Source organism: Pagrus pagrus, assembly GCF_965226575.1.
Source record: "Pagrus pagrus genome assembly, chromosome: 18".
Taxonomy (NCBI): domain Eukaryota; kingdom Metazoa; phylum Chordata; class Actinopteri; order Spariformes; family Sparidae; genus Pagrus; species Pagrus pagrus.
Genome location: NC_140202.1, coordinates 16,048,898 through 16,073,664, shown reverse-complemented (window position 1 = coordinate 16,073,664; position 24,767 = coordinate 16,048,898). Strand labels below are relative to the sequence as shown.

General features: G+C 38.9%; 6 protein-coding genes across 6 annotated transcripts; 5 read left to right on the top strand and 1 right to left on the bottom strand.

The window, feature by feature from the left end:
- Nucleotides 1-1,039: 1,039 nt before the first annotated feature.
- On the top strand, nt 1,040-2,881 carry LOC311273772 (uncharacterized protein). Its single transcript, XM_084380985.1, has 6 exons — nt 1,040-1,114; nt 1,444-1,539; nt 1,803-2,069; nt 2,162-2,328; nt 2,424-2,560; nt 2,646-2,881. Exons 1-6 carry the CDS (start codon nt 1,060-1,062, stop codon nt 2,797-2,799), a joined length of 876 nt encoding a protein of 291 aa, XP_084237111.1. The 5' UTR covers nt 1,040-1,059; the 3' UTR covers nt 2,800-2,881.
- A 717-nt stretch (nt 2,882-3,598) lies between these two features.
- Nucleotides 3,599-5,471, top strand: LOC311274436 (uncharacterized protein). The gene is made up of 6 exons (XM_084382113.1): nt 3,599-3,762; nt 3,913-4,002; nt 4,402-4,668; nt 4,761-4,927; nt 5,016-5,152; nt 5,236-5,471. Exons 1-6 carry the CDS (start codon nt 3,648-3,650, stop codon nt 5,387-5,389), a joined length of 930 nt encoding a protein of 309 aa, XP_084238239.1. The 5' UTR covers nt 3,599-3,647; the 3' UTR covers nt 5,390-5,471.
- A 1,202-nt stretch (nt 5,472-6,673) lies between these two features.
- Nucleotides 6,674-8,449, top strand: LOC311273541 (asialoglycoprotein receptor 1-like). Its single transcript, XM_084380642.1, has 6 exons — nt 6,674-6,844; nt 6,995-7,084; nt 7,424-7,690; nt 7,783-7,949; nt 8,074-8,210; nt 8,298-8,449. The coding sequence occupies exons 1-6, from the start codon at nt 6,730-6,732 to the stop codon at nt 8,446-8,448; spliced, it is 927 nt and encodes a 308-aa protein (XP_084236768.1). The 5' UTR covers nt 6,674-6,729; the 3' UTR covers nt 8,449.
- Nucleotides 8,450-10,758: 2,309 nt separating this feature from the next.
- Nucleotides 10,759-13,494, top strand: LOC311273753 (uncharacterized protein). The gene is made up of 6 exons (XM_084380967.1): nt 10,759-10,984; nt 11,235-11,342; nt 11,530-11,790; nt 11,899-12,062; nt 12,148-12,275; nt 12,974-13,494. The coding sequence occupies exons 1-6, from the start codon at nt 10,855-10,857 to the stop codon at nt 13,125-13,127; spliced, it is 945 nt and encodes a 314-aa protein (XP_084237093.1). The 5' UTR covers nt 10,759-10,854; the 3' UTR covers nt 13,128-13,494.
- A 1,165-nt stretch (nt 13,495-14,659) lies between these two features.
- On the top strand, nt 14,660-17,110 carry LOC311274051 (C-type lectin domain family 4 member G-like; the record flags this gene model as incomplete). The annotated part of the gene is made up of 6 exons (XM_084381468.1): nt 14,660-14,777; nt 14,975-15,076; nt 15,505-15,768; nt 15,886-16,052; nt 16,546-16,679; nt 16,765-17,110. The coding sequence occupies 6 exons, from the start codon at nt 14,660-14,662 to the stop codon at nt 16,913-16,915; spliced, it is 936 nt and encodes a 311-aa protein (XP_084237594.1). The 3' UTR covers nt 16,916-17,110.
- A 2,783-nt stretch (nt 17,111-19,893) lies between these two features.
- Nucleotides 19,894-24,655, bottom strand: ttc8 (tetratricopeptide repeat domain 8). The gene is made up of 14 exons (XM_084381167.1): nt 24,424-24,655; nt 23,776-23,896; nt 23,602-23,665; nt 23,326-23,485; nt 22,924-23,013; nt 22,795-22,839; nt 22,607-22,692; nt 22,413-22,500; nt 22,199-22,309; nt 21,971-22,110; nt 21,693-21,867; nt 21,421-21,543; nt 20,615-20,698; nt 19,894-20,527 (listed from the first exon to the last, which is right to left on the bottom strand). The coding sequence occupies exons 1-14, from the start codon at nt 24,535-24,537 to the stop codon at nt 20,411-20,413; spliced, it is 1,518 nt and encodes a 505-aa protein (XP_084237293.1). The 5' UTR covers nt 24,538-24,655; the 3' UTR covers nt 19,894-20,410.
- Between the last annotated feature and the right edge of the window lie 112 nt (nt 24,656-24,767).

The following is a 24,767-nucleotide window of genomic DNA, read 5'->3' as shown; positions in this document are numbered from 1 at the left end:
CAGGGGGTGCAAGTGATTTATTTCTACTGTCTACACTTGAGAACATCAGTGAAAGGTTATTTATGACACTAGACAACCCATAAACCCACACTTTGTAAACCTGGATTTGTTAACTGATCCAAGTGTAACGTTCATTAAAGAAGTTGTTGTTAAGTCTATAGATGGCCTTTCCAATCTGAACATACCGGTCAGATTGTGGAGTGGTGATGTGCCTAAAAGACTTTCAGGAGGCAATTTCACATTGGAAAGAGAAGAGAGTGGGATCACAAGCAAGCACACACGCTCTTGCACACACAGGGTTTTGTAATATTGACAAGACAGCTGCCTCACACAGATGAAAGGCCCAGGACCAGAGGGTTATCCAGACATCATTTCAAATTATGGCAACAGCACAGATGGTAATTCATCCCAAATCATAATGTGAGAGGGAGAGTTTTCATACTGATAACATTGCAATACAGGCACAAATGAGTTATTGTTAATGTAAGCACAAAGTCATTGATCGTATGAGTTAAAATAACCCCTGGTGCATCCTATAGTGTCAAAAATCATGTTTTTAATTTGATTCAAAATCATGTCTGTGGCAATAAACATGCGATGAGCATGAAGGTCCAACATATAAGAGGTCTATGAGGAAGCTAAGGCTGTGATGTTGGCAGCAACTGTTATGTCACCAAAATTTATGAAGGAATAAGATATCATATCAGCAGAAAAACACAACTTTCCCACCGTGAAGCCTTGCAGTGCCAGCATGATGATGCTTCCTTGCAGGGTTCCAAGGAAGAGTTGTGTAACATGAACTCAAACTGAAACTGAAATTCCTGTCGTTAATCCAACTAATAGATTGTTCAACATTCCAACACTTAAGGTCATTAAAGGCGTAATATGTCAAGTTTTTTGCTCGACAAGAGTGTGAGGTTTACCACTGGACTATATAAAAATAGGCCTATAATTCCAAGTTAAAGGAAAGTTTGGGGAAGTAACCCACTAAAACTTTCACTTTCATGCTCATGATGAAAAGCAAACAGTTCAGCGGTCTGTATCAAAGGCACTGCAGTCATGGAGAATCCACAGAGAAGGACGTTCCATGTTTACTCCGAAATAACTGGACAAGGTATAGAGTTTGTTCTGCAGCATCTGACACATTTTTTCCTCTACTTTTCTTTTTTGTAATTATTAAAACGTTAGCAAATGAAGAGCTAAAGAGCTAAAAGGATCAATCTCAAATATATGCTCAACATATAACCAAGCCTCAGTAATTGTAGCTTTAAAAATCATACAACTGTAGCTTGATGAAAATGTAAAACCCCCCACGTATGTAATTGTTCAGATTAGTCAGAATACTCATGGCATGGTTCAATAACACGGAGTGTCACATGGAAAAATATAATATTTTCTGTAATCAAATCTTGACTGTTTACAATATTTTTCTGTCCATTACAGGTGGATCCACTTTTCGTAAAAACAGACCGCTTTTACTCTGTCTTGGACTGCTGAACGTCGTTTTGCTGATAGCGGCTGTTGTTATTGGGATTAACTGTGAGTTTGACAGTTGATTAAAAGTTTCATTTCCTTCTTCTGCAAAATTTCACTTTCATCAGTTAGCTGAATAGACACTTTCTCACACAAAAAATTGTGCAAGATCTTGCGCAATATCTAAATATGATTTTATATTGAATTTTAACATTTCTACACACTTTTAACAAAACAGACAACAAAAAAACAACTTTATTGTCCACACAGGACACAGATTTATACACAGTTCTCGCTCTCTTTGTGACAATGTGTTTTCCCCTCTTCAGGCGCTAAAGCCAGAGAGGGCTCCTTCCATGTTTCACACCCAGCTGTAACACAGATAATCGATGAGCTGAACTATCTCCGTAGCAACCACAGCGATGTGATCGAAGCCGAAGAAGAAGCCAAGAACGCCTTCGAGAGAGCAGTTAAAAACCATGCACAACTAAAGGAGAAGATCGAGCAGCAGAAGACCATCAATGACAATTATCAGAAGCAGATGGAGGAACTGCAAAAAGAGCAGACAATGCTCCAGTCCAATATGTCGGCTTTGGGTGAGAAAGAGTTGTATTGTAGTTGTTATTTAATAAGTTAAAGTTAGAATACTGAAAAACTAAACTCACAAGAAATCTTTTATTTCTCCTAGAGGAGAATTGTGGCAGGTGCCTCTCTGGATGGGCTCTTCACAACACGTCCTGCTATTACTTTTCTTACATTGAGCCCTCTACTGTTACAAAAAACTGGCCAGATAGCAGAGCTGACTGTATTAGACGTGGAGCTGACCTGATTGTGATCGACAACGAAGAGGAGCAGGTGGGTTGTAAATGAACAAGAAAATGCTGTCAGTAATAATGTTGAAATACATTTTCACATTTGCCCTTTAAAATGTGAATTTCTTGCTTGCACAGAGATTTGTGAGTGGCAGCATTGGACATATGAGAGGGACCGAGGACATCCTAAGGAACTCATTCTGGATTGGTCTCACTGACACAGAGACAGAGGGGACATGGATCTGGATTAATAATGTCACTGAGGTGGAACAAAGGTGAGAGCTGCACTATTAAAGTCTCAATGTGGCAGGATTTATGGATTATGACTTTTATAAATATATATTATTTGATTTTCTTAAGGTACTGGATGGATGGAGAACCAAACAACTCACACCACCATGGAGAAGACTGTGCGACTGCAGTTTATAGCCCCAGCAACCCCTGGAAGACCCGTAACGATATCAATTGTAACATGTATCAGAGACACTGGATATGTGAGATGACATCAAGCTAGATCAAGAAGTGTCACTGAAGCAGAAAACACAAGCATATGTTTGTAATTCTCTGAATAAAGAATAAAACACCTTTAAGATTGATCTGATGAGTCTGCCCATTATTCTAACTATATTTCAACATCAGAACCAAACTCATATGTAGAGATTTTATAATAAAGTGCAGCTCAATACAGTTTTTTACTGACAGTCATTCTTTCTTCAAAGGTTTTCACTATGTATGTGATAGGAACACATGGTTGGTTGCTATAACACATCAGTCTCCTTTCAGTCGCCCTCTTTGGTCCAGATCAAATTATCTCAACAAATATTGGATGGATGACATTAACTTATGTACAGACACTCTTGTCCTACTCGGGGTGAATTGTAATAATTTTCATCATTCCCCTAAAACTACTAACATTCCCATCAGCCTCAGCTGAACTTAAGCATTAGCAGCAAATGTTAGCATGCTGATGTTAGCCTTTAGCTCAAAGTGCTGTGACTTTGTTAAACCTCATATAGCTGCAAGCATGTCTGCAGAGTGTTGTCCTTAGATTTACACAGAAAACAGAACTGAAAAGACAGCATACAGAGGAACTACAACATCACATCCGTACAACACATTATCTCAGTTTTGAAGAAGTAGGATTCATGCAAACACACACACACAAAAACACGCCAATGATGCAACCCATTGTTCCTCTGTGGTCTCCATACGACAGTTGATTTGCTGAAGGAAAAAAAACTGCTGTGCACTGAACATCATCAACTGATGAACAGTCACTTGGGGTGGATTCATATTCAGACACACCCTTCCTCTCAGGGATAATAAATCAGGAGGCAAAGTGGACAGAGCTGCAGCATCGCAATGGAGAATCCACAAAGACGGACAGACACTGGGCAGAAAATATCATTCATACCAAAGTTGTCTCAGGTTTACTTCAACATCGATGGATATTTTCGCTCTCAGTATCAAATACAAGGTACAACAAAAAATGTGTACTGCTTTTTTTCTTTCTCTCAGCAAATGAACCTGCAATTTTAAGTACATTTATGCTGTCATTATTCAAATGTTACTGAATGAGGAGCACCTGCCACTGCTATTAAACCCTAATGAATTACAATGTTCACAGGTAGAGATGGATCTAACCGGCTGGTTTTACTCTGTCTGGGACTGCTGAACTTTGTGTTGCTGATAATTGCTGTTGTTCTTGGGATTAACTGTGAGTATGACAGTACTCATAAAACTGTCATTTCTCTCTTCTGTGGAATTTCACTTTATATGACAAACCTGAGTTGCCCTTAACACAAGAGGCTTAATGCTGATTTTCAATTTATTTCAGAATGCTTTTAAAATTGCTGAAATTGGTTTGATTTCAGATCATACTGTGTTACTTAAATACAAATAAAGTCCATTAGGTTTCACAAGGGTTTTAAAACAGTGAAGTCAAGCTTTAAAACACATATTACTGGAAGACTTAAGGTTTTGTTTCAACATTTTTCTTTGAGTATAACAATTTTCACACACTTTCTCTTGCATTTCACAAATGCAGATCTGTGAACCTCCATAGTTTTCACACGGTTCTCGCTCTCTTTGTGACAATGTGTTTTCCCCTCTTCAGGTGCTAAAGCCAGAGAGGGCTCCTTCCATGTTTCACACCCAGCTGTAACACAGGTCCTCGATGAGCTGAACTATCTCCGTAGCAACCACAGCGATGTGATCGAAGCCGAAGAAGAAGCCAAGAACGCCTTCGAGAGAGCAGTTAAAAACCATGCACAACTAAAGGAGAAAATCCAGCAGCAGAAGACCATCAGTGACAATTATCAGAAGCAGATGGAGGAACTGCAAAAAGAGCAGACAATGCTCCAGTCCAATATGTCGGCTTTGGGTGAGAAAGAGTTGTATTGTAGTTGTTATTTGATAAGTTAAAGTTAGAATACTGAAAAACTAAACTGACAAGAAATCTTTTATTTCTCCTAGAGGAGAATTGTGGCAGGTGCCTCTCTGGATGGGCTCTTCACAACACGTCCTGCTATTACTTTTCTTACATTGAGTCCTCTACTGTTACAAAAAACTGGCCAGATAGCAGAGCTGACTGTATTAGACGTGGAGCTGACCTGATTGTGATCGACAACAAGGAGGAGCAGGTGGGTTGTAAACAAATGAGAAAAATGCTGTCAGTAATAATGTTGAAATACATTTGCCCTTTAAAATGTGAATTTCTTGCTTGCACAGAGATTTGTGAGTGGCAGCATTGGACATATGAGAGGAACCGAGGACGTCCTAAGGAACTCATTCTGGATTGGTCTCACTGACACAGAGACAGAGGGGACATGGGTCTGGATTAATAATGTCACTGAGGTGGAACAAAGGTGAGAGCTGCACTATTAAAGTCTCAATGTGGCAGGATTTATGGATTATGACTTTAAAAAATATATAATTTGATTTTCTTAAGGTACTGGATGGATGGAGAACCAAACAACTCACACCGCCATGGAGAAGACTGTGCGACTGCAGTTTATAGCCCCAGCAACCCCTGGAAGACCCGTAACGATATCAATTGTAACATGTATCAGAGACACTGGATATGTGAGATGACATCAAGCTAGATCAAGAAGTGTCACTGAAGCAGAAAACACAAGCATATGTTTGTAATTCTCTGAATAAAGAATAAAACACCTTTAAGATTGATCTGATGAGTCCGCCCATTATTCTAACTGTATTTCAACATCAGAACCAAACTCATATGTAGAGATTTTATAATAAAGTGCAGCTCAATACAGTTTTTTACTGACAGCCATTCTTTCTTCAAAGGTTTTCACTATGTATGTGATAGGAACACATGGTTGGTTGCTATAACACATCAGTCTCCTTTCAGTCGCCCTCTACTCAGGATGAATTGTAATAATTTTCATCATTCCTGCTAACATAACTACTAACATTCCCATTAGCCTCAGCTGAACTTAAGCATGCTAAGTGGCTGATAATGCCAATACGTGTCCTTAGTAACGCATTGCCAGCAAAACCATTGTTTCCCTATACTAAGGTGCATCTTGCATGTGCTCCTTTCTTGCGTTACATGTCACTTTTTCTTTTTTGGACGTGGATGAAAGTTAAAATATTCTTAACTTTTTAGCATAAGGTGCAGAGTTACACAGCTTTTTCAGTTAATTACATTTGATCGGCTGGTTGGGCACACAGCTCCGCTCCACAGGCTAATCAAGCTGTTTTGCCCTTCGGAGATTTTCACATTTTGTTGTAAGACAAAAACACGCACATAAATACCCCATTTGGGGAATTTTGAAGCTTTTACGCAAGTATTTGCTAACAAGTGGCTAAATGATACAACAGCGATTGTCAGGGACATTAAACATCATCACGGCGATGAAAAGTCAGGTGAAGTTTCGTAGTCCATCAAACATTTCTAAAGCTTCACAGCAAAACATAGTCGCAGCTTTCTATTAAAGCACTGAAGTAGATGGGGACTTGAGTAAAATTATGTATTTCTCCGGCATTGAATATGTTGTAGACATTTAGGAGTAATGGAAGTACACAACTTAACAAAATATACAACAATGGTCTAGTCCTTTTAATGCCGAAATGTTGACTATTATATCTTTAAACAAAGATGATGAGCAAAGAGCAAAGATTATCTGTCAGACATCAGCATGCTAGCATCGTCATTGAGAGGGTTGAGCATGTTAGCATGCTGATGTTAACCTTTAGCTCAAAGTGCTGACTTTGTTAAACCTCATATAGCTGCAAGCATGTGTGCTGAGTATTGTTCTTCTTAGATTTACACAGAAAACAGAACTGAAAAGACAGCACACAGAGGTACTATAATGTCACATCAGTCCAACACATCATCAGAAGAAGTAGGTTTCAGACACACCCTTCCTATCAGGGATAATAAATCAGGAGGCAAAGTGGACAGAGCTGCAGCATCGCAATGGAGAATCCACAAAGACGGACAGACGCTGGGCAGAAAATATCATTCACACAAAAGTTGTCTCAGGTTTCGTTCAACAACGATGGACATTTTCGCTCTCGGTATCAAATACAAGGTACAACAAAAATGCATACTGCTTTTTTTTCTTTCTCTCAGCAAATGAACCTGCAATTTTAAGTAAATTTATGCTGTCATTATTCAAATGTTACTGAATGAGGAGCACCTGCAACTGCTATTAAACCCTAGTGAATTACAATGTTCACAGGTAGAGATGGATCTAACCGGCTGGTTTTACTCTGTCTGGGACTGCTGAACTTTGTGTTGCTGATAATTGCTGTTGTTCTTGGGATTAACTGTGAGTATGACAGTACTCATAAAACTGTCATTTCTCTCTTCTGTGGAATCTCACTTTGAATGACAAACCTGAGTTGCCCTTAACACAAGAGGCTTAATGCTGATTTTCGATTTATTTCAGAATGCTTTAAAAAATGCCAAAATTTGATTAATTTCAGATCATACTGTGTTACTTAAATACAAATAAAGTCCATTAGGTTTCACAAGGGTTTTAAAACAGCAAAGTCAAGCTTTAAAGCACATATTACTGGAAGACTTAAGGTTTTGTTTCAACATTTTTCTATAACAATTTTCACACGGTTCTCGCTCTCTTTGTGACAATGTGTTTTCCCCTCTTCAGGTGCTAAAGTCAGAGAGGGCTCCTTCCATGTTTCACACCCAGCTGTAACACAGATAATCGATGAGCTGAACTATCTCCGTAGCAACCACAGCGATGTGATCGAAGCCGAAGAAGAAGCCAAGAACGCCTTCGAGAGAGCAGTTAAAAACCATGCACAACTAAAGGAGAAAATCCAGCAGCAGAAGACCATCAATGACAATTATCAGAAGCAGATGGAGGAACTGCAAAAAGAGCAGACAATGCTCCAGTCCAATATGACGGCTTTGGGTGAGAAAGAGTTGTATTGTAGTTGTTATTTAATAAGTTAAAGTTAGAATACTGAAAAACTAAACTCACAAGAAATCTTTTGTTTCTCCTAGAGGGGAATTGTGGCAGGTGCCTCTCTGGGTGGGTTCTTTACAACTCGTCCTGCTATTACTTTTCTAAAATTGAGCCCTCTACTGTTGCAAAAAACTGGCCAGATAGCAGAGCTGACTGTATTAGACGTGGAGCTGACCTGATTGTGATCGACAACAAGGAGGAGCAGGTGGGTTGTAAACGGACAAGATAATGCTACTACGAATATTTAAATAACAATGCTGAAATAAATATTTATATCCTGTACTTTACATTTGAGCCCTTTAAAATGTTTAATCCTTGTTTATATACAGAGATTTGTGAGTGACTGCCTTGAAAACATGAAAAGTGGCCATTACATCTTCTGGGATGCATTCTGGATTGGTCTCACTGACACAAAGAGAGAGGGGACATGGGTCTGGATTAATAATGTCACCGAGGTGGAACGAAGGTGAGAGCTGCACTATTATAGTCTCAATGTTGCAGGACTTATGGACTGTTACTGATTACTTAATTGAATGATTTGTTTTTTCTAAAGGTACTGGATTGATGGACAACCAGACGACGATGGATGGGGGGAAGACTGTGGGGTTGCAGTTTATAGCTCCAGTAATCCCTGGAAGACACGCTTTGATGCCAGTTGTCGGGGCGAACTCAGACACTGGATATGTGAGATGACATCAAACTAAAATCGAGAAGTACTGCTGAAGCAGAAAACACATGCATATGTTTGTAACTCTTCAAAAAAAAGAATAAAACACCTTTAAGATTGATCTGAGGTTTCTTCAATTATTGTATTCATTTCATTGTATTATTGTTATAGTAACTGTATTCAACAGTCAGCACCAAGTCCTCATAAGTACAATTTATAGGTGAAAGTACAGTTCAATGTGATTTTATTAATAACCATCTATATCAAAGACATTCTTTACATGCCAGCCATTCTCAAGGTTGGCACGTTATGTATATGTGATATAGCCACATAACTGTCTCAACAACTATGTGGAGTTCCTCAAGTGTCAATTCTTGGACCACAAACTTTTATTCAACATCTGGGACAGGTTTACCCAGTGTTCCCAGGGATTAAAAGGGATTTTTACGCCCCTGTAAAGCATTTTTAATTGCCTTGTGTCTAAATGGTGCTACATAATTAAACTTGCCTTGAAAACATTGATGTTCCACTCATTCGAGAGAAGGCAGAAAATCTTATCCCAAACCTCAACACAGCTTAAAGTCATGGTAATCCTAAGTGCTATATCGTAGGCAGCTGGACTTGTTTCAGTTTCTTGAAGACGTTTCGCTGTGGATAAGAGGCTTCTTCCATTCTCTGAATCTCTTGGATGAAAGCTGAAACAACTTAAAGGAACTGAAACATGTCCAGCTGCCCACGATATAGCACTTAGAAGTCCTCTGTGAACTGCCACTGTGTTTGATAAAGCTGAATTCAAACTCAACACATGAAGCTGAATGCTGATTTTACATTTATTCTACATTATCAGTTAAGAAATTGCTTAAATTTCCAATCATACTGTATTAGTGTATTAGTCAGGACTTCCTGTCCAGCTGTGCAATGTGAATGCACAGAAGAATGACTGGCACAGAAACAAATGCTGTTAGTGCAGTAAAGTTTCTACACTTTTCTTTAAGTATAACAATTTTTTTACACACTTTCGCTTCTTACCACGGCGACATGATCGACACACCATTATTCTGGTCTTGAGTGAAACCGAATACAGCAGGTGTGTATTAAAGGGGCACTATGAAGTTTTGGAGATGAAATTCAAACTCAGAATTTTTATATTTTAATATTAATGAGGTAATAATACCAGCACTAGGATAATTATTTTTTCCATAACTGAATAAACAAGCTGTTCTCAGAGGAAAATAAGGTCCCCAGAACACTGTTTGAAGCTAGAGAGGTGGCAGGGTCCGCCAAATCTAAACAAGGCAAAACAGTATGAAATTGTGTTGTCAGTTTATTTATTTAGGCATAAAATTCAGTTACTGAGGGTCTTTCTCTTCTGATTAAAATGTACAGTCTTTGTTTTTATATGTTTGGTGTGAGATAATCCAAAAGTAACATAAGAGTAATCAAGTGACATTACTTAATTATTATGATACTTTAATTAGGTTACATTTTTTTTATTAGGTAATTAGTAACTGTACCTGAATACATTTGTAAAATAACCCTCCCAATCCTGTGTATATTTTGATGTAACAACAGACATCTATCCAAACTGCTGTTACTCTGTAGGAGATAATAGTTAATAGTTACACAGCAGCGGAACACATATCAGTACAGTACAGAAGAAATCTCATAGTAAACAAACACACATGCACAAAACACAGACTTGGTTTGATTATTTCATTTGAATTGAGCTTCCAAACAAAATTCCCTTGCAAGTTCACAGTCACTCCCTTCAGTGACTGACCACTGAATTATGTGCTTACGCTATGTAATTTTGTACTCCAGTTACCCCAGGTATCCAGATTTTAAATTGGTCCAAAAATTCATTTAGTAAATGAAATATGCATTATAAATGCACAATATCAGGTGATATAACACTGGTTTTAAAAGCACATTTTGGTAAGGGGACCCACTTTTAGGCCCTCATCGTGTCAGTTGATTTTGTGCCTACGTCGAGCACATTTCAATATTACAACATTTAAATGACCACAAACCAACTGACAGTGAAACTGTTGTTTTTGTGGGTTTGGTAATCCAGCCATAGTCACTGGCCTGGCTCATGAAATACAAGGTGGTGAGAGACAGATGTAAGCCCTTTTGTCACTGATTTACTTGATTTTCCTCTGAACTAGACCTCAACGTTTGTATTTGCATGGAAGTATTTCACAAGGGGGGGTATAATCACATGTGCGCAGGGTGTATGTTAAGCTGATGTAACCTGTGTAGATAACTGAAAGCTCAGCCATAAAATTTCACTTCTCCTTTCTCATGGACAACAGTTGACTGGAATTGAATAATTGGAAATTCACTGTTGATGACCTCAGCAACAGTAGCTTCAAGAGCCGACACAGGGACACGTCTTGCCAGACCATCTGTGGCATGCGCTCTGGTATGACTGACAGCCAGAATGGAGAAGACAGAAATCTCAGGTTGTAATGTTGGTAGCGGCTTCAACACATTGATAAATGAAGAGGAATTGCGCGATGAGGGGTGTCCTCCTTACCCTTTCCCTTTCTCTGACCAAGGCATGCAAGAAGGTAAGTTCAAAAACAGATTCTGTCTGATTCTTTAACATCTGTACTAAAATATGTTGAAATATAACAACACATGAAAAACATCTGATATGAGTTGTTGCAGAGTGAATGGGTTGCATGTCTCTACACTTATATAATAAAGCACATGTAAAGCTCAGTGACGTCTACAATAAAACATCTTGTTAAAAGACTACAATACAGTAATAGTACAGTTTCTTGCTTTATGATATTGATTCATTCTCTCCCTGTCCAGCACCCAGATATAGTATGAAACCTTGGAGAAATCCCAGACTGCCTGCAGGGAGCCTGGTGCTACTCGCTGTTGTTCTACTCATGATTGATATCGGCCTGGGGATCCACTGTAAGTCAATGTTTGAGTTTACATTTAGATCAGGATGTGGATCCTATAAGGGTGGATTAGATATAAATGTGTCACTTACATGTTTTTGTCCGAGATTACTTTAGAGGGAGAATCTGAGAGAGAAATAGCTTAATAAAGAATCATAACAACTTGCTACAGTAACACTGTTTGTCCTCGACACTTACAGACAACGACCTCAAAGGTACCCACCTCACACTTGAAGATACAGAACGCATCGGCCATGACTTGAGAGATCTCCAAGACACTTACAAAACCGCCATCGATTCCATGAACGGTTTCAAGAAGCAGCTGGACAGTGAGATGAGTCGTCAGACACAAACCAACTGGGAGTTTGAACACCAGACAAAAAGAAAAACAGACTACGACAAAGCTATTGCTAGAATAACAGAGGACATCGCCTCACTGAGATACCACTTACCGATGACTAGTGAGAACTGTTTAATTGTCATTGCACATCATAAACAAGTTAAAAGCAGAATGTGTTTTTATAGTTTCATATGTTTGTGTCATTCACTGTTATTTTCTTTGGCAACAGGGGAGGGCTGCAGACTCTGTCCACCAGGATGGATTTTAAGGAACTCAATGTGTTACTACTTCCCTTTCTCTAACATTGATGGGACGAAGTCGTGGCCAAAAGCCAGAGAATTCTGCCAAAGATATGGAGGTGACCTTGCAATCATTGACAGTAAAGAAAAAGAGGTAAATAATTAACATTCAATTCACATTTCTCTGCAACCCTGTTTATGAAAGTTTTTTTAATTTGTTTATATTTCCTCTTTGTTAGAACTCAACTGTGACTCACTTGTTAAAAAAGCTGGACCCAGAAGTCAGTCTGGGTTTTTGGATGGGACTGAGAAATACCGAGGTGAAGGGGATTTGGAAGTGGTTGGATGGAAGGACACTGGCTGAGGGGTAAGAGTTATTTATGTTACATGTTGTATTTGTAAGAAATCATCAGCATAACGCCATCAGTCAGATGTCTCGCAGGGAAGTTTTTCACAATTTCAGTTTACATTTTTACAAACTTGCTAACACAGTTAGCAGCCTGGAAGTTAGGAAAATACATTCATCAGTAAAAACTGTATACAGGAAGCAGTTAGACAGATTTTGCTTACACACACAGAGGTGTTAAAAGTACACATATTCTTTAGTCAGTGGCTCAATGTATAAAAGTAAAAAGTTTCCCTCTGAAGGACATTTCTACCGGCCTTTTCTGTGCAAAGCTAGGGGTCTGTCTATTTCTTTGTTTCGTCTTGCTACGACTGCCTTGCATGATATGCACTGATAGGTTGAAACCAGTCTTATGATGTTGGGAAAATAAAAATAATCCATAAATGCCTGCACGAAATCTAAAGTAACACATTTCTTAAAATGTAAGGAGCATAAAGTACAGATATTTGTTTTAAAGTTAAATTTAAAAGTTGTAAGAAAACTTAATACTCTAATACTAAAGTACAGTTAGCTGAAAAATCTATATACATTAACAAAGTATTTGTACTTTGTTACTTCCCTCCACTGTACACACTCATGCAATTTTGGACTGTATATATATATATATGTAAAATATTTTTAAGCTGTGTCTCTGTAAAGCAACCTATCATTTGTTCCAGGTACTGGATGGATGGAGAGCCAAACAGTATCGCTCCTGAGGTCTGTGTCGTGATGTATGCCAAAGAAAACTTCTTCAAGGCTTGGAACGATGTTCGATGTGATAGCACAAGGATGAAATGGATTTGTGAAAAAGCCCCAACTAATGTGAGCTAACAGTGTGTGTTTGCCGCATTTGCTTGCAAGCTTAACTGTGTTAATCAGTATATAACAATGCGATTAAGACACATTTCTGATGTAACCAGTGCCATGGTGTTTTCTTTCTGTAACTCTCCCAACATACAATCTGTTTGTATATTTACTGCTTTCTAAAAATGCATAAAGTCATTTTGTTTCCCTCAGACAGAGCCAGGCTAAATGTTTCGCCCTCCTTCCAGTCTCTAAGCTGAGCTAACCAGCTGTTGGGGTGTAACACTGTACAAACATGACAGTAGTATCAATCTTCTCATCTAATTCTCAGACTAAGGACTGTTTATTTGCAACCCAATCACCAGAATAAATGTTGGCAATGTACATTTCTTCAAACCACAAATATGTTGAAACATTTCTTGCATCTTTACATTTCTTTAGGTCCAATTTTCTATTTTATGTTGTGACAACTTTGTGCTTGTGCTCTGGTTACGTTTAGGCACGAAAAACACTTGGTTAGGAAAACATCTTGTTCTGGCTTGAAATAACTGTTTCAGTCACCACAAATACAGCTTGAGATGTCCCATCTTCCCATCCAAAAAAAAAAACACAACTAGAAAGTGACCTGACGTCTCCATAAACATATCCAGTGGTGTCATGCTTACAAATGTAGAAACATATCCTCAATCTGGTCACCATCCTGATATGACAGGACATAAACATGTGATATGAATGTGATACGACTCGTTTTGTGGAAATGTCAATATGATATAGGCCTTTACGTGAACATGCAGATTTTTTTTACGCTGCATCTGGGCTGATATCTAAGGTAAAGCACCTCACAAAACACAAACTTTTGATTTCACTCATTTACTTTGTCTTAAATGGTAGACAAAGTAGATTTTCTGTTGAAACACACAAAAAAATCGCAAAAAGGTGTTTAAAACTCATTTGAATGTTGGAATTGGAGGAAAAAAATGTTAAGAGAACCTTGAGCAATGACCTTGAGTAGCATCATACTTTGACTGATTTGACACATTTCAATGGATTGCAGTACTGTGCTGTGAATAACATTATACAATTTCAGGGTGGACATTAGTGGGAGAAGTTTCTCAAATAACCAGTTGTAATGTCAACAAAGAAATACAGAATAATATTTCAATCACAGAAAGAAAGAAAATCTGGGCATCTTAAAAATGTGCTCCATCCGATGTGAATTTTCTAAATGAGTGAGCTGACAAAGCATTGTGTTCGAAAAAAAATGCAGAAATGTTTGATGTTACAGCAATCTGTATAGTGACTCACAAGCACAGTGTCAACAGTATCATATTTTAAGACTTGAATGTTAAAATGAGTTGTATCACAGTTTTGTTAACATTTAAAGTAATATTATTTAGTACTGATACTGGTAACTATTTAGCTTTTTACCAACTACAATCTACACATACACACAAAGCATCCAGACCATGGTCCAAACACTGACACACTGACATGCGCCTTATCACTGGTATAAGCAGGAGACAAGCAGATCAATATAGACACTACTTGCAACAGTCATAATGGACACCACGCAGTCACAGTCAGAACCTGAGGACGAAATGTCGGCTCAGCAGGAGATTTCTCAAGATTTTAACACACATGGACATTCAGGCTCTCATCATAAAACATCTGGACAAGGTACAGCTGACTTTAAAACGATCTACTGCAGTTTCGGACCAATTTTTTACTTCTGTTACACTGCTATTTACTCTATTCTCTCTCGAACTAACAGTGTGATTTCAGGTCAATCAGTGACCTAGAATTTTGTGAAACACCCACAACAACATACTATAAAGGTTTTAAGTCAGGTGAACGTTATCCAGGTCTGTTTACAGAGAAACGTTGGTCTGCGTTTTCACAACACCGAGTGGTTATACTGAGTCTGGGCCTGCTGAATGCAGTTCTGCTGTTAACCGCTGCTGTCATTGGGATTTACTGTAAGTATGAGTGTTACATTTGGTAATCTAATGTACAATCTTTCCTCAGTAGAATCTGGATCAATTGACCTAAAACAATATCAAAATATGGATATGCAAGATTATATTTCCAATTGTAGAAATTAATTGTATTCTACATTAATTGTTGTTATTATTAATATCTTTTATCAGTCAACATAAACTGTATGTGTATGTACATTACGCAGTTGCCTTTTCAAAGCAGTTTCTTTTAATACAAGTGTGAATTTGACTCCTGTGATAGATTCAATGTGCATCTTGTCAGGCAACGAATGATTTGATGCAGCTGCAGACACTTTTAAGCAGCAAATGGATTCATGAGATTGGAAGTGGCTTAAGGAGAAAATAACCATTAGATTATTCAGTTTTACCACAATTCCTCTTTGTTATTGTGAGTTTCTCTTCCTCAGGTGCCAAAGCCCAAAATGATTTCCTTCAGGGTCCTAATTCAGCTGCTACATCTCTCATCCATGAGATGAACTATCTCCGCAACCACAGCGGTATCAACAAAGCTAAATTGGAGGCCCAGACAGCACTGGTGAAAGAGCGTGCCAACCATATCCAACTAAAGATGCAAGTGAAGCAGCAGAAGGCCATCACTGACAGCTTTCAGGGACAGATCGAGACACTTCAGGCACAGAGGGCAAATCTGCAGACGAATAAAACTACCTTAGGTAAGGCAGACTGTGCAGTAAACCTGTACAATTTATGTGTTTGTTATTCCTCATAATATATTTTAGAAATTATTTCAAAAGCTTTTTTGTACTTTTCCCAATCTCCTGTTGCAACAGAGGAAAACTGTGGCAGATGCCGACCAGGATGGATTGTCCTTAAATCATCCTGCTATTATTTTTCTTCTCGCGATGTGTCCAACTCCAGAAAGAACTGGTCGGACAGCAGAGCAGACTGTATAAAACAAGGAGGTGACCTGCTTGTGATAAATAACTTGGAGGAGCAGGTGGGTCAAAAAACAAATTTAAAAAAAATGTTTTAGCCTCACAGGAATTTTTATGGTCACATGCCACAACAATACAGTCATCATCCACAGTCACAGCCCAAGGACAGCCATGGTTGCAAAAACAGGGGCAGAGCTGATGCGGAAACACATGGGTGGAACTTGTTCAGTCTTCTGAGAGCTAACCAATCAGAGCAGACAGGGGTTTTTGGGTGGGGGGGCCTTAAAGAGACACACTAAAACAAAGTGTTCAGACCGAGGATGAATAGAGGCTCTGCAGCAATCAACGGTATGAGGAAAAAATGTGTATTTTTTGAACATTAAAGCATGTAAACATGTTCTAGTAGGCTGCAAAAACAAAAGTTTGTTGTGTTATATCCAGCCCCCTTGTTGAGAGTAGGAAGCTCAATGAGAAGAAACCTTTGAAGTCCATTCGTTCATACAGTACAAGAAACTTGAAAATGCCAAGTTGCTTTTCTCCTTTGCTTTGTTACAGCAATTCATGAATGACAACATCCCAAAGCTGAGCTTTCCCGTTTGGTGGCAGAACGGATATTGGATTGGCCTCACTGATGTTGTGATGCCGGGAACATGGGTCTGGGTTAACAATAAGACTGAGGTGGAAACAATGTAAGCAGCATAGCTTACTGACTTTAAACAAACCAATATAGTAATATAATATACTACATTTTTTAATGATTTTGTTTTATCCAAGGTACTGGAGAACCGGTCAGCCTAACCCTACTGGACCTCAGAGTGGGAACTGTGCTGCTTTTTATTACTATGGTGATAACGTAAAGACATGGTACAATGGAAACTGCCATGACCATCAATTTAACTGGATTTGCGAGATGGAGCCAAGCTAGACAAGAAACTTCCCATATGTAGTTATTTTAAAGTTTAACACTTTCTTCAGGTATATATGGAATGACAACAGGCACCTGTGTGCAGTGCTAGTATGCAGTAGACAATGCCTTTTTTCTTATTTTTGTTTAAGCAGAAAATCACGAATTGATTAATTCCCCTGAGAGCCTATAACTGTAACTGAATATCCAATCTCATAAAGCACAATATGCCCAGTTGTATGTGGAAGAAAATGTCATGCTTGACGAAATAAAATTAAAGTGAAACCTAAAGACAGCTTGACTGGTTTTGTGATCAGAAAATGACATTGCTCTTCAAATTACCGGCCTTCCCTGTAAATATTTAACTAATGAACCAGATTTTCTGTTTGTGATGTTACACACACCAACGCACAGGGCAATGTCCTGACAAATAGTCTCTCCTGGACAAATATGTCAGACTGCTCTCGTCTAAACAGTCAAAATGGAGGACGCAGAAAGTTCAGGTCTTACTTTTGATGGTGCATATAACAAACTGATTAGTCATGAGGACTTCAGCACAGATGACCATCCTCTCTACTCAAGCCAAGAGAAGCAACAAGGTACAGTGAATGAAAAGTGAATTAATTTGGGCGACATTGACAAGAATCTTTGTATGTATAATCTGTTCTTTGATACTGCTACCGGATTCTAAAATAGTACAGGAAATAGTATTTGCAACTTCATTTATAAACGTGTTTTGCTATAAGTTATTAAATGCATCTTTTTCATCGGTTTTATCGTCTGTAGAATATACAGATAAGGGACAAATTAAAGGAAAAAAACTCTGAGTCTGAGTGTAGTCCCAGAACCATCTTCGCTCAGTGATTTTTTTTTTGTCAACCATCTGTTTTTTATTTGGTTAATATTGAACTATACTGCTATGATGATGGCCTCGGTATTGATCCACCACTTCTCTGTGTAGTGTCCATGTCCATGGTGAGACCTGAATCCCGTTTGGATCATTACAAGCGGCTCACAGTCGGCCTCGCCGTGCTGGCTGTCATTCTACTGGCAGTTGATATTGGCCTGGGAGTCTACTGTAAGTTACAGTTAACCTATAAAACACTCCTAGATTGACTATATTGTGAAAATGTTGTGGTGTTAGTTATGAGGTGACATTACATGAACAATTCATAACATTCAAACAATTACTTTCACATGTTTTATAATGTTTAAGCCACTGAATGAAAGGTTGAAAGCAAAGTCAGCAAAAGAGGTGCAGCCATTGAAAGTTTAAATGTAATTTAACTAGGGGTGGCATGTAACTAAGTACATCTACTTAAATACTGTACTTTAGTACAAATTTGAGGTACTTAACTTGAGTATTGAAGGATTCAGTTCAATTGTTCCTTCATGGGTAGAGAAAAGTGTTCGACTTCTTAAACTAAATAAACTATTTAAAAAAACATCTTAGATTAGCTTGGAAAATACTGACAGGGACCATTTACTGCATTTTAAGTAATTTTCCTTGTGATACTTTAAGCTACATTTTGCTGATTATAGTTCCACTGAGGAAAGGTTTTGAATTCACAAGTTTTACTGGTAGTAAAGTATTTTCAGTGTGGTATTAAAGGGGTATTATTATTGTTTACGCATAAAAAAAATCATCTTCCTCTTCTGATTAAAATTGAACTACATAGTGCACCTTATAATATAGCACTGAAGTAAATGTACTTTGTCACATTTCTGACTGTATGTGATTGTATATGTGCTGGAAAGTGTGTAAACAGGCATTTATGCTGCTAAAACTTAAAGTGAGACTCAACTACGTCTTCACCACATACAGATAGAAAACTCACTGATGCGGACCGCATTGCAATGGACATCGGCGGTGAGGTGTCCAAATTGCAGGCTACATACAACACTGCAATCCAACGCAGGGATGAAGCCAAGAAACAGTTGGCACAAGAGATCAGTGAGCAGCAACTAACCAAGTGGGAGCTTGAACACGAGAAGAGAAGAACTAAAGACTACGAGAAGCAGACTGACAAAATTAGAATGAACATTGCAGCGTTGAAATCCCATATGCCAATGATAAGTGAGAGTCGTTCTTCTTTTTACCGATTTTATGTCTTATCAAGGTATAAATACATGATAATTGTGACCCAACCGACAACACATCATCTCCGTTTTCTTTGGTAACAGAGGAGGGCTGCAGACACTGTTTACCAGGATGGACTTTCATGAACTCACTGTGTTACTACTTCGCCTTCTCTGAAGCTATTTCACGCAGATCATGGCTGGACGCCAGACAGTTCTGCACAAGACGAGGAGGCGACTTGGCAGTGGTAGACAGCAGAGAGAAACACGTAAGACTCGACATTTAGTCAACATATTTCCACATTTCCTTTCTTGCAACTCTTTTTGATAACGCTTAAGAATTTATTAGAGGTCGGTGACATTGAACCCCACAAAATAAATGGATATACATGATTGTGTGTGTCTGTGTTTGTGTGTTTCCGGTGTTGTCAGCTGGCAATAAGTGAATTGATAAATAATTATCAAGACCCTTCGAGAGCTATAGGCCACAGTGGCTTCTGGATTGGTTTGAGAGACGTGGAGGACGAAGGGATTTGGAAATGGCGGGATGGAGCAAGACTGTCTGAAGGGTAACAGTTATATGTGTACATTCTGAAAAATGCAACAGTAATTAATCATTTGTTTAAAGATACAGTGACAAAGCAGTAATTATGGCTCAACAAAGTAACCTATCATTCATTTCAGGTACTGGAATGATGGAGAGCCCAACAACAGTGGCAATGAAGACTGTGCAGCTACATATCCCAGGAGCAACCCCTTTAAGTCCTGGAACGATGCTCCATGTGGTCATGACCTGAAATGGATTTGTGAAATCGCACCAAGACTCACAAATTAAAGTACATTAAAAAAAACAAACATTTAGTTTATGTTTAATTGTTTGAATGACAAATTGACTCCGCCTTAGAGGCTTTTACACATCATCTGATTTGTTCTTTTTATTGTCTGTTGGGACTACAAAACAGTCAGGAAGTTTGAAATACAGAAAATACATCTGATTTACGAAATGAATTATAAAATGAGGAAATGTTTCTCCTGTAATAAATAAAATATTTACCTTTACTATATACATATATTTTGTATTTGCTATACAAATCTGCACATTAAGTTACCAGTTCATCAGGGAAACATCCAGCTTCACATGAATTGTACATTCCTACATGTCATTTGTTGTGTGACAGAGTCAGGTTTCTAATTTCATCTAACAAAAGTCACAGACATACACAACACACAACAGAGATAATAAAACCGGTAGAGTTAACTTAACCACCAGAGCTAGGGTGCCATTTGATAAATAAACACAAATCAAAACTAACAGCCATTTGTTGATTTCCATGTCTGAATAACCTGCTGACCTTTCAGTATTTAAATGACCTAATGTTTTGAAGCAGTGCAGAGTCTTGGACACCTACGTTATTCTAACTGCCCCTTGTTTCCTGCTCACAGCACCGCAAAGTGCTGCCGAAGTTGCTTAAGAAGCTGTTGAGTGTCGACGTGCTCGGGAAAGGAGTCCTCGGACTTCTGCGCCGCAGTGTAGCTGCTCTGAAGGTCTCCGATCTGAACACAGATAAAACATCATGGAGATTATACTTTGTCTTTTTAACTACTGCTAATGTTCAGGTTAATTAAATAGTAATAAATTACCTTTTCAGAGAGAATGGAGAGATTGAAGTGCGGCTCATACATGTGAGGGGCCAGCGATGCAGCGGTCTGCAGGAAGGCTTTAGACTGGATCAAAGATAGGACAACCATTAATATGACAGACAGTATAATATTTCATCAAAGTTTATCTGGATAAGAACTCTGCACTGCATTTCTTCATTTAGATCGGGGTTGCATCTGAGGAATGGATATCCGCTCAGACATCATCCTGCCATCTTGTTAGAACAGTGGTAGTTAAACTGCTGTTAAAAATGTACTGGAGAATGTATATAAACAGCCTTCGAGGCATGATGTAGTGTTGCAATCAAACTAAAATAGCTCCCGTTACATTACTCTGGTGAGAAAATAACATCTATTTTTCATATTTCTTGCAGCTAGGTGAGACACAGGCCTGGGAGCAAGAACACAATCCATGCTGTTCTGGGATAACCCCATTTTCATACAACAGCCCTCATAATATTTGTCTCACATCTTATTATCAATGCTTAAATAATTTAGCACCCAGCTCTTGGTTGGTGTAATCGGTGGCTTATAGCTTGCTGGATTTATTGTGTGAGTGTAACCTTAAAATGAAGGAACATTTTCAAACAGTCACTACTGTGCTTGGTATGTATAATAAATAGTCTTTGGTAACACAGACTACATTAAAATGTAATGATAATCTTGACATTTTAATGGTTCTTTAATAATAGGCTGTGTTACATTTACACAAAGGGCTCCATTATGATCTCACACCTCGTATTTTAACCGTGCACTAAAAGCTCTCTGACTCAAAGATACATCTTCACCTGTTCGACGCGACCTTTGCGCAGCTCCAACACAGCCAGGTTGTTGTAGGCCTCAGCATGGTCATTATTAAAAGCCAAGGCAAGTTTAAAACACTGGTAGGCCAGTGTCAAGTCCCCTATGCCCTGTAAACATAGAACACATGTACTTTGTACCAACTTCTACTTGTATGTCGTAAGCATGTGAGCTCTATATGCTAAAAGTCAATTTTCAATTTATTTTATCAATTTATCAGACATTCTGGGATATTTTTTTTTTGGGATTGTGAACTCACCACAGCCACGTGTCCAATGTTGTACCACACATCCGCCTGCTCTTCATCATTGGCCACCAGGGCCAGAGCCCTCTCAAATGAGGACAGAGTCATGTCGTACTGCTGGGCGTAGAAGCAGCACAGGCCCAGGTTGTTGTACAGCTGGCAGTTATACACCCCCATCTGGAGGAGCCGTCTAGCAATGGGAGAAGCTTATTGAATCACAGATGGGATATAGCTTCTCATTACCTACACTGTAACAATACAGTACATAAATTATTCATAAAAGCTTATCTGACCTGTAGAAGCGTAGGGCGATCTCAGGCTGATCGGTGTAGAAGTGATTGCTGCCTATACAGGCTATGGCCTCCACATGAGTGTTGTCCTGCTTCAGGACATCTTTGTAGTACTCAGTGGCTGATGGAATGTTGTTCATCTCCTGTGACAGTATAACAGTGTAGACAATAAACTTGGTTTCCTTGCATCTGCAGTGAGAACTCAGTAGGGATCATAGTGACATACTGTACCTCATGTATGCGAGCGATTCCTGTTAGAAGGGTAACCTCACCGGGAAAGTGGTCCAGGCCTTGCTTGAAAAGGTTGAGTGCCGTTATTGGTTGATCCAGACGCTGATACACCTGAGGAAAAACCACAAGCAAACATTTAGCTCATAGAAAGAATATGTTCCATTGCGAAACTAGTTATTTATGTGTTGTAATGCTGTCATATCTCTATCAGTACCTTCGCAAGGTAGAGATATGTATCCACCACCTCCTGGTGATTGAGAGCTGATCTAAACTGTTTTTCTGCTTCTCGATATAAGCCAAGTCTGCAACGTTCAGATGCATGAGTCATTACATAAATTGTAAAAATGCAACTTTATTAAATGTCAGTTTATGTAGCTCAAACAATGTGGATGTTTGTGAGTTGCTTGCCTGTAGTAGCATTTCCCCAGCTGAACTTTCCACCACCAGTCTTTGAACTGAGCATGTTCAGTAGCTTGAGCAGCCAAATCTAAAGCCTGGACAAGAAATATGAAGTTTGTGTTGCATGAATGATAGCTGACAATCCTACAATGTAATGCAAACCAATTTGCTTTATAACTGATTTATGCAACACTTACATTTTTCACATCGTTTTCATGATGGAAGATGAACTCAAAAAGTGTCTGAGGAGGGACATGATAGTTATTTGACATGTGAGAAAAAAAGAAACAGTAATCTTGATTAATTTCTGCAAGTCACAGTCTCACCCTGGATAAATCAGGCTTTTGGGAATACTTTGCCAAATTCAGTCTTGACAAGTTTATAAATGGTCCATCTGGATTGGTTAACATAGAGGCCTGGAGAAACAGTGAAACAAGAGGTCATGGTTCATGGCTTTCTTCATTGTCTATATAGCAAAATAAAACATGATTAAAATTAAACAGAAGCACTAATAGATGAAAGGCATTGATCTTACAACATTAATATCTAGTGGGGGAAATACTATTGACATGGATCAATGAAACACAAGTGGAAATAATTATTTAAAATGAAAGATAAGGAAGATTCTGTGTTTCAAATAAGTGCTCTGGTGAGAAAAGTGTAGTTGCGTTTCACATTTAGCTCCTCAATTCCTGCTGACTGACACTATTTTAGAAATGTTTACTCACTGTTCCCAGGCGGATGAATCTCCCAGAAGCACTGGTGACAGGACGAGCAGTGCTTGCAGTGCGAGGAGTCTTGATGGCCTGCTCCATCGTCCCTGGGCGCCCTGACTGCGTGCTGGGCCTTACAAATCCTGTTATTGGACGCCCTGATTGTGTCATAGGCCTTTAATTCAGAAGGGAAAACTCTGATCAGGTGTTCCTTACTGTTACTTTGTTGAAAATATCATTAATGGCAAAAGTTTCAAGCCAATTTACAAGCAGTTGTGTGGTTGACAGTACCTGACAGCCTGTGTGGGACCTCCACCCTGACTTGTTCCAGGGAGCCTCAGTGATGTTCCAGGTCCTGGAAGAAAGTTAAGTCTCATCAACAGGAAAAATTTTACCATTGAATTATTATTACAATGAATGATCAATTTACTTAACCTTAAGGCAATGAGAAAAGTTGAAGCTTACGTGCAACTTGGGCAATAGAGCTCTCATCCAGCATCATCTCAGCAATCCCCTCCTGGTCGACTTCAACTTCATCTATGTATACCATCTCTGTAAGAGCACGGGTTTTCAAGCTCCATGCAGCCTGTGAGACACATAATGTTTAGATCATATAAAAGACCTCAGATGTAGAAGTACAGATGATACAGCTAGGACCTATGTCACCTATCCACATGAAAAAGGATGGAAAGGGATGAGGGGAGGAACAGACTGCAGTCACTGTTACCTCTGTGATAGGCAAGGAGGAGTCCTTAAGACAGCATGCAGTGAGTTAGTGAGAGAAGACGATGTTGAGGACAGAAGTGAATAAGCAGGGTAAAGGAAAAATGAATAGGAGAGTGCAGAGGAAAATATTAATGAAAAGTGAAACACTGCAATGTAATGACCATATAAATGTCCCTATGTTTCAGCAAAACAGGATGAATGCTGATTCAAGGACGTATCAGCAACTACAACGTTACCTAAATTAAATTATTAGAAACTACAAGGACTCGACTAATCAGGATTAAACAGCAGGGTCTACAGCTTTCCCTGTGCTAGCAAACAAGCAGGCTTTCCTTAATGGATAATCGCTAGCATGCTAGGCTAGCCCGGCTAACTACACCACAGTACCTGGTCGTACGGGTTGTCTTGTAATATTTTAGAGCAAATATCTGAACATTGTTGGAACTTTCGCCTCCTGAAATAGCTCCATGCCAGGAACAATGGGTCCATCGTCACCTCCATCGCTTTGGTACAGCGAAAACAGGTGTAGAAGTCGGTTAACAAGCTATTTAGTGAAGGGGGCGGTGCTTCTTCTTCTACTTCTTTTCTTCTGCTTCTTTTCTTCTTCTACTACTTCTTCTTCTTCTTCTTCTTCGTCTCTTCCTTATTCTTCTCCTATTCGGACACCACTACAAAATGGCGTAGTCACTATATAGTGCACTATACAGTGAGTAGGGGGTGATTTCGGACAC

Bases quoted from the DNA above. Each gene is read 5' to 3' on its own strand.
- LOC311273772 (XM_084380985.1), top strand. From the start codon at position 1,060: ATGGAGAATCCACAGAGAAGGACGTTCCATGTTTACTCCGAAATAACT. The intron at 2,070-2,161 runs GTGAGAAAGAGT...TATTTCTCCTAG, and splicing joins GTCCAATATGTCGGCTTTGG to AGGAGAATTGTGGCAGGTGC. The intron at 2,561-2,645 runs GTGAGAGCTGCA...GATTTTCTTAAG, and splicing joins GTCACTGAGGTGGAACAAAG to GTACTGGATGGATGGAGAAC.
- LOC311274436 (XM_084382113.1), top strand. From the start codon at position 3,648: ATGGAGAATCCACAAAGACGGACAGACACTGGGCAGAAAATATCATTC. The intron at 4,669-4,760 runs GTGAGAAAGAGT...TATTTCTCCTAG, and splicing joins GTCCAATATGTCGGCTTTGG to AGGAGAATTGTGGCAGGTGC. The intron at 4,928-5,015 runs GTGGGTTGTAAA...TTGCTTGCACAG, and splicing joins TCGACAACAAGGAGGAGCAG to AGATTTGTGAGTGGCAGCAT.
- LOC311273541 (XM_084380642.1), top strand. From the start codon at position 6,730: ATGGAGAATCCACAAAGACGGACAGACGCTGGGCAGAAAATATCATTC. The intron at 6,845-6,994 runs GTACAACAAAAA...CAATGTTCACAG, and splicing joins CTCTCGGTATCAAATACAAG to GTAGAGATGGATCTAACCGG. The intron at 7,691-7,782 runs GTGAGAAAGAGT...TGTTTCTCCTAG, and splicing joins GTCCAATATGACGGCTTTGG to AGGGGAATTGTGGCAGGTGC.
- LOC311273753 (XM_084380967.1), top strand. From the start codon at position 10,855: ATGGAGAAGACAGAAATCTCAGGTTGTAATGTTGGTAGCGGCTTCAAC. The intron at 11,343-11,529 runs GTAAGTCAATGT...CGACACTTACAG, and splicing joins TATCGGCCTGGGGATCCACT to ACAACGACCTCAAAGGTACC. The intron at 12,276-12,973 runs GTAAGAGTTATT...CATTTGTTCCAG, and splicing joins GGAAGGACACTGGCTGAGGG to GTACTGGATGGATGGAGAGC.
- ttc8 (XM_084381167.1), bottom strand. From the start codon at position 24,537: ATGGAGGTGACGATGGACCCATTGTTCCTGGCATGGAGCTATTTCAGG. The intron at 23,666-23,775 runs GTAAGCTTCAAC...ACTTTCTTCCAG, and splicing joins CTCTATTGCCCAAGTTGCAC to GACCTGGAACATCACTGAGG. The intron at 22,111-22,198 runs GTACAGTATGTC...ATACTGTCACAG, and splicing joins GAATCGCTCGCATACATGAG to GAGATGAACAACATTCCATC.